The sequence below is a fragment of the Limulus polyphemus genome, unplaced genomic scaffold (assembly GCF_000517525.1).
Source record: "Limulus polyphemus unplaced genomic scaffold, Limulus_polyphemus-2.1.2 Scaffold6509, whole genome shotgun sequence".
In the NCBI taxonomy this organism is placed as follows: Eukaryota; Metazoa; Arthropoda; class Merostomata; order Xiphosura; family Limulidae; genus Limulus; species Limulus polyphemus.
Window position 1 is genome coordinate 10067 of NW_013672119.1, and position 8757 is coordinate 18823.

Consider the following 8757-nt stretch of genomic DNA (forward strand, 5'->3'; position numbering starts at 1 on the left):
GAGAAATTAGAACAGTGGAAAGCGAAGGTGCTTCGTACTTTGATCAGCTGTCTCGATACTATATGACAAGAGCTAAAATTGTATCAAAAGTTGCAAAATATCCTCACATAGTAAGTTGAAAAACATCTCATTACAAGCAGTGAAAACAAGGCAGACATTACTCCAGCAAAAGTTCTGACAAGAGCTAAAATTGTATCAAAAGTTGCAAAATATCCTGACATAGTAAGTTGAAAAACATTTCATTACAAGCAGTGAAAACAAGGCAGACATTACTCCAGCAAAAGTTCTGACAAGAGCTAAAATTGTATCAAAAGTTGCAAAATATCCTGACATAGTAAGTTGAAAAACATCTCATTACAAGCAGTGAGAACAAGGCAGACATTACTCCAGCAAAAGTTCTGAATTGTGTATATTACAAGATGTAGCAACAAATCTGTTACTAAACAACGTTTTTAAACTTGGCACATTAAAATTGAAAAGCTCTTATAAAACAAGCAGTAGTTTTTATACACAGATGTTTCAGTTACGTTAGTTGCAAATAGTGGGGCACTTTAAACTTACTAAAACTTATTTAATTAGCAATTGCAGAATATTTAAATTTGTTAAATCAATGTACCTCTTCGTAGTTTAAGAGAGATTGATAATTTATCAATTTCTTTACAAGTAAAGAAGACTTCTGCAGTTATCTGTTTTATAGATAAGAAAACGTTGATTTAATGACACTTTATTATGGTATTTAATGTTCAAGTACAAATTACTAACTGCATCTATAAAGTTATTACAATAGGATTTAGTACTGTGGTGGGCATAGCACACATACTTAACTACGAACAAACAATAGGATTATTAAGATTTGAATTACATGATAATCAACTGACAGAAGTTTCCCCTGATGAGTCATCAGTAAGTTTACAGGCTTACAACACCAGAATCTTGGGTTCAAATCCCCATGGAGGACAGAACACAGATAGCTGATTATGTAGCTTTGTACTAAAAAAATAAAAACCACAATGGTTGATGTCATAACTGAAATAAAACCTCTGATGGTTGATGTTATAACTGAAATAAAACCTCTGATGGTTGATGAGAACTTATTTATTTACTCATTCCTAAAAGAATAAGTTGTTCATGGTCAGAGGTTTTATTTCAGTTATGACATCAACCATCAGTGGTTTTATTTCAGTTGCAACAGAAACATCAATTTCAGTATTTACAATATTGGAGATAATTATCGAAACAAAGTGGGTTTGATATGCAACTTACACAGGATAGAATAATATTCTTTATGTAAAAATAATGTTGCCTGATTCAGTGTTGTTTTTACGTAGCACAACATGATTATGTGTCAGACAACCAATCTGAAAGTGCTAAACCAACACAGGGCCTATATATCGTAATAATCAGTGAGTTTTAAAGTTTCAAACTCGTAATGAACCTGATGGATCCTGTGAAGGAAATTACACACAAAAAGCATATAGAAATCAAAGTTTTAACTAAAGAAGGCTACTCCTATTGACGGGACACAGCCTGATTGAACATTTCACCCAGATCTATATGCAAGACCCTAAAGAGGGCTCATGAAACTGGTGCTGTTGACAACAGAGTCATCCAGGAAGAAAACCCAAACTATCCAAAGGTGATGTAAAATTCCTCAGTAAACATTCGATGACCCAGTAGAGATCTTGTGAATGACCTTGATACCAGTACAGGCGTTAATGTTGCTTCACAAACATTAAGATACACATCGACTTGATGGGCGTGTAGTTGCTCAGAAACCTTTACTGAGAAGAGGCAACAAAACAAAAACACTGAAATTGGCAAAATAAATATAACTGTGGGATGTTGAAACCTGAAAAAAAAGTGCTATTTACAGATGAGTAAGTTTGATCTGTTTATCAATAATCAATGGGAATTTATTCAAAGATGAACTGAAGAGTTGTATATCAGTTGGTACATGAAAGCTACTGTAAATCATACGGGTGGATAAATACAGTTGTTGGGCTGTATCTCAGCCAGGGGTGTTGGGACTCGCGTAAAGATGACTGCCACCATGCCATTCCTTCAAAAATGGACAGAATTTATCTTTCAGCATGACAGAGACACCAAGAATACAACCATTGATAAGTACAATTGTTGGGCTGTATCTCAGCCAGGGATGTTGGGACTCGCATAAAGTTGACTGCCACCATGCCATTCCTTCAAAAATGAGTCTCATTGGACAGAATTTCATCTTTCAGCATGACAGAGACACCAAGAATACAACCATTGATAAGTACAATTATTGGGCTGTATCTCAGCCAGGGGTGTTGGGACTCGCATAAAGTTGACTGCCACCATGATTCTGATCCATTATGCCATTCCTTCAAAAATGAGTCTCATTGGGCAGAATTTCATCTTTCAGCATGACAAAGACACCAAGAATACAACCATTGTACTTGGAATGTAAAAAAAAAGGCTGATGGAACATTACAATGATGTTGTGGCCTTCACAAGGTCCTAATATAAACATCACTGAGGCCATATGGGAGTTATTTGGATGCTGTGAAAGTTACGTGGTAACAAAACAACATTGATGGATTGTGGAATGTGTTACAGAATACTTAGAACAACATTCTACAGTCATTCCTTGATAAACTGTATGGAAACATGATATCAGGCAAAGGGCTTACATACCTAATGTTAACGTTCCCCACAATGTATGAATTTGTCCTTTTCTGTCGTATTGCATTTGTTTGTATCTATTTGCTGAATATAAATACTATACACATTTCTTAAACTTTAACCATTTGAATAACTTAACACTTTTCTGTATTTTCTCAGCAGAAAAAAATACCCCTGAGAAAAATTACAATATATTGGTAAGCATAATGATAAAGCAAGGTTTAGCTCTGTATTGTTGCTTTAATGATTGAGTGAAATTGGTGGCTTTAAGAGATTACTTTGAATAATGTTGTGAGGTGAGGTAATAACATTACATACTCGTTAATAAATTTTTAATTTTGGACATGATATAGCATATGATATTGCTTTATTTTTAAAACTTTATTAATATTTACTCATATTAGAAATTGAACATAATAGCTCGTAGAGTATGCGTTTTGTAATTTATATTTTTACAGTTGTAGTGTACAATAATTCTGTAATATCTTGTATGAACTTAGAATGTGAAATTCATGATAAGCTTGACTTGCAGGAGGATTATCGGCGAACAGTAGATGAGCTCGATGAAAAGGAATATCTTGGACTAAGATTAGTGCTAAGTGAAGTAAAAAATCATTATGTAAGTCATATTTTCTGTATTATTTTGAAAACTGCTATATTACTCATCACAGGTTGAGCCAGAGTGATTGTGACACACAGTTTCTTCATTATTATAACTGATTCTAACTAACAATTCACATTTTTTCCAATTTCATGTTTTCCATAATGAAGATTTGATGACTTTTTTTTTCTGTACTTATACCACCTGGGGTTTACATCTTGTTTTATGCCAATGATGTAACTTTTTTTTTTCATTAAATGTGCAGGAGAGTTATAGAGCTCCACTTCCAGAACACTGTAGAAATTTCTGGAACATTCTAGCTCCTTCCTGAAAATGTTCTGCAAGCTTGAGAAAAAACATTCTAGAAGCAATATAAAAAGATTATAAGCAACATCAGTCGTCATCATTTACTTTGTAGCCAAGTACAGACTATTAACGGTGAAACTATTACATCTCGCTCTGAGGTTTAAAGCAAAGATACACATGTTGCATTCAAGGGTTGGTATGAGAAAATCTAGTGAATATGGAGGAAGTAGTGGATCACAAAGCAAAATGATGTTCCTACAGTTGAAGAACAGTCAGAATAAGAAAACGATGCTTTATTTGTGCCAAAATCTGAAGTATTGCTGCATAAATGTCGCATTGATCTCTTATTCAAGGATTGGTATGAGAAAATCTAGTGAATATGGAGGAAGTAGTGGATCACAAAGCAAAATGATGTTCCTACAGTTGAAGAACAGTCAGAGTAAGAAAATGATGCTTTATTTGAGTCAAAATCTGAAGTACCACTGCATAAATGATTCCAAAGAGTTGGTCAACCTGCTGATGATGACACAGCTTTGATTTCACGACTTCTGTGATAAAGTGTTGTAGAGAAAAATTGTTTGTTTTTTTTTGGTATTAAGAGACTTTGTCATCAGCTAGTTACCTGTGTGTGTGTATTGCCAGTTCAACACAGTAGGTTATACAAGTAAAGTGGAAACTGACAGGGTTATACAGAGGGTTAAATCAACTGTCTACTTGTGTATGTTTAATAATTTTTGTGAATAAAAACAAAAAAAAATATTAAAAGACAAAAACTTAAAGAATATTTATATGGAATTTTTCTAATATATAAAATTAGCTTTTCACATCCATAATTGGTTTTAACAGGTTTTTTACTATGCTGTGCTATTTCTATTTAACACTTACAATGGTAGATGATTAGATCTGGATCATATTTAACTTGCAGTCCTGTGTTAACTTGCTACAAACGTTTTACAATTTTTTTTTATTTTAATATATTTGCAACTACCAAAAAAATGTTATGCTTCTAAAACCAACAAAATATGCTAAACAAAGCTTTTTTTTTTAATTTTTAATGAAATGATGCACCGGTTGTCCAAGTCGGACATTGCAAGTTGCTGGTATGGTAAAGTTCTGAAATATCTTTAGATGTAGTAGAATATTAGAAATTACTCTAGTATTCACTAATGAAATTTTTATCTGATTTCTAGGCAACAGTCCATGATGTTATTACCAAAAACCTGGAAAAAATAAAGAGGCCACGAACTTCGAACAACGAGGTTATGTATTGAAAGTAATTATGGGATTACTTGTTGGCCACAATAAAATACTTTTATTTCTAGTTGTCATAAAAAGACGCATTTACCTAGAAATACACCTTTTCTTAAAACCATGTGACATGTTAAATGTTCATAAACTATGTGATACAGAGTATTTTGACAGTAGCTTGTGCAGTAATTTAACATTTTTTTTTTCTTTATGTTGTTTTAAAACTAAGTTGAAGCTTAAGAAAAAAATAAATGAAATATTATAGTAGCTCTTAAAAAGAATGTTTGGAAAATAAATATATTGTTAAAATATACATTTTCTAGACAAGTAAAAAAATGGTATTGGCAAACTTACTCTGTTTTTTAAATAAATTTTCATCTGTCTTAGATCTAGAACTTACATCTACAAACATTGTTTATGTAAAAGACAGATAGCAGTGATGAAATTAAACACTTTTATAAATGTTTGTTTTTACACAAATTGTACCCGACACACCTGACTACTTCCATAAGGTTGTTCATCAGTCATGTCCGTGTTTAAAAATTTCAACTTACACAAGCAGGTGTTTGTCGGTAATTGTAATCAGTCTTATTTTAAATTATGAAGAAGTTACGGCACTATACATGATCTGTTTTACATGAAAAAGTTAATTTCTCATACATATACATGTGTTAATCACTTTAAACATTTTCTGTTGCCAGCAAGTAGTCTGATAGTAAATTTATATTTGTAATGTATGAATCAGTTTGACGGAACATTCTGTTTTAAAATACATTTCTCAAAGGATCAATAAAAGTGTTTTTTGTAACAATGTCTATAGTACTAATCTTGTGTTTGTTACTAACATGATGATAAAAGTAAAATTAATTAGTTACTCTCTCTCTTCTTAGATTTGATTTTACAGGAAAATACATCCTGAAGTATATTTTAAAATTCTTTTTTTGTATATTTCGTGTTTTTTTTAATACTTTGAATGATAGAAGTAACTACATGTGCTGTTTGAATTGTGTTCTTAGTTACGGTTCAATTATTGATCGTGTATTTCCATGTAAGCATAAGGTTAAAATAATATAATCTGTATTTGTAGTTATTATACATAGTAACTGTAATTGTTCATTTTAGTTGGACTTGCAGAATTACTGTTCAAGTTCTCTTTGAGAAAATCCCAACAAAATACTTGTAGCTGCTAAAAAAGTCACGTTGAAGTATTTAATTCTCAGTCACTTGTTCTGCTTGGTCTCCTTCAGTGTGAAGTTTTTATTTTTCAATAACAAATACTTTTTTATAAAGTTGATGTTTAGAATTTAATTGGTATTTTTATATCACAAATCTAGGAGAGACATTTTAGAATGCCATCAATAATTAGATTCTTCTTTTTATTTTTTAACATAAATTATAGAACAGAATTTAATCTTATTAGTTTGAAGATAAACTTAGATCTTCTTTTTTTTAGCATACAATGGTATTATTTTAAAACCATTTTGAGGTATCTACACAAAAAAGTTCCAAAATATCACATGATCAGTAAGAACTCGTATCAAATCTAACGTAAAAAAAACTTGTCTTACTCATGGAAACCTTATGAACTATACGTACATTTTAAGCAGAAAAATACCCAAAACTCAATTGCTTTTGAACAGTAGGCTATCCTTCTGAAATGAAAGAAGTTGAAATGATTACAACTAAACTTAAAACAAACTGTAAATATTACATTGTAGCTTCATAGGAGAGGAACGGTTCATGCGTTTTATAGTGAAAAACAAGAAAAGTTTCAACAAAGATATTTCTTCACAGTTTTAGAATTTGTCAGAACCATCTTGAAAATTAGATGGCACGTTGATGATTTTCTTTCACTACACGTACTACAGGAAATCTTCGTTCTCCATTGAAAGAAATATATCGTTAACTGCATGGGTGAAAAAAATATTGAAATTAAATAATAGGTTAAACAATTGACAAGTGTTTTTTTCTTAATGTTTTTATTTTAAGACTTTGACGTTTCAAGCTAGAGCTCTTTGTCTGATTGTACAGCTTGTCCAGAGCTATCAAATGACTAACTGTTAACCAGAGTTCACTTAAAAAGCTTGTAAGCTGTACCATATGACAAAGAATTCTAGCTCAAAACTTCATTCTTCGTTGGTCAAGCAGTGTTTACGGAGTTATTGTGATCAACCCAGGACACGGAATCCTAAAAAGTTTTTAGCAATATGCAGTAAGTTTATTATTTTTTTTAAAACTTTCAGTGCTGACTGAAGGATGGAAACCATTTTCAATGAAGACAATAAACATCTTTAGATAAATGTTTGTTTATTCTACCTAACATTTCAGCTTACACCTTTATCAAGGGTCTATGAATGTTCACAGATCCTTGATAAAGGCATAAGCCAAAACATTGGGTAGAAAAAACAAACATTTATTTGAAGTTGTTTGTTGTCCACAAATTGAATCTTGTTCACTACTGCCAAATAATAATTTTAAAGAGAAGCTAGATGAACCCTAAAAATCGTGCCGCTTAACCACATACTAGTGTACTGTGATAAAAAAAAAAAGTTTGGTTGATGATAATAAGTAAATACTCAAATTTGAAAATGATAGTAAAAGAAGTCAAAGATTATGTACAAGATATGACCGTTTACCATATGTTGGGCTGTCAATTGCACATTTATAAATTGTTGAAGGTACAGTGCCACTGGAAACATGCATTTGTGTAGAGATAGCAGTCAACCACAAGTATAAGAATTCCTATAAGGCCAATTTGAAGTTAATTACTGTATTCTTTAATTAAATAGAAGTATCCGCTAAATCCATTCCTGCTTTTCAATGGGTTAAAATATTACAGAAAAGTATAGTCATATCCTAAATTCAAAAATAAACACGCTCAACGAGGTCATCTTTATTCATGGATTCGCTAGACTTCATTTGATCATTCTATTTATTCCGGTGTGTGTGTTTGCAGAGCAGAGCCACATTGTGCTATCTGCTGTGTCCAACGAGGGGACTCGAACCCCTGATTTCAGCATTCTAAATCCAAAGACTTGCCACTGTCCCACCGGGGGACATTCATTAGTAGTTGTTAGATACAAAACTAACTTTCCAAATGACATAGGAAATCCGTTAACAATACATTGAATAAGTTTATGTTTTTCTTGTTATTGCAAAAAAAAGTGTTTAAATCTCTCACTTTTTATTAAAATTCATTAGCGCCTGTATAAATGTTCAATGTGAAAAACTCATTTTTAATAAATAATGATTTATTATACATAATTCTAAAAATGAGTCTATTCCTAGTTTCAAAAATACCAAATAATTTACTGTACAGGATAAAAAAAAAAACGATGAAACTGTAAACAGTTTGATATACGACACGTTTATTACGTCATCTTCATGAGTGCAATGTTTTCTAATAATAACACTTATTTATACCCAAACAAAAAATCACCATAATACAATTTACATATTAAAGAATTGCACGTCATCTGCTGACAACATATCCATCATCCTTGTTCAATATTTTAAATTTACTCTCTCTCTCTTTTTTGTATTTGATTATCTCAACAGATTCACGTACACAGCGTGGCCACAAGTAAATAGACATCAACTTTTCAGAAAAAAATGAAATTTTTCAGTTATAATCTCATGAATTGATATATTTAAAATTTGATTAATATCGAGTAGATCTTCCTTTTGCTTCGTGGAGTTCGTTGATCCTTTGGGGCATCGTGAGAATCATCTCGTCAATTTTAGATTGTGGGATTTTCGCCCACTCTTGCTTCAAAACTTGGAGTAGATCGCTCTTCGAAGTTGTTTTTTTGTTGTTGTTGTTGTTGTTTCTGGACTTGCCGGTCGAGTATGGCCCAGAGGTTTTCGATGGGGCTCATGTCAGGATATTGGCTCGGCCAGGGCAACTTCTGGATACCATTTTCTTCCTGCCACTTTTGGGT

General features: G+C 32.0%; 1 protein-coding gene across 1 annotated transcript in view; it reads left to right on the forward strand.

Moving 5' to 3' along the window:
- Positions 1 to 5631, forward strand: part of LOC106473796 (proteasome activator complex subunit 3-like) — a gene marked incomplete at its 5' end in the record, with an annotated part of 14175 nt that extends 8544 nt beyond the window's left edge. Inside the window, 3 exons of the mRNA XM_022402183.1 lie at positions 4 to 110; positions 3194 to 3280; positions 4759 to 5631. Of these exons, the coding sequence (XP_022257891.1) occupies positions 4 to 110; positions 3194 to 3280; positions 4759 to 4839 (275 nt within the window). The remainder of the gene's footprint in view (positions 1 to 3; positions 111 to 3193; positions 3281 to 4758) is intronic.
- Positions 5632 to 8757: the final 3126 nt, after the last annotated feature.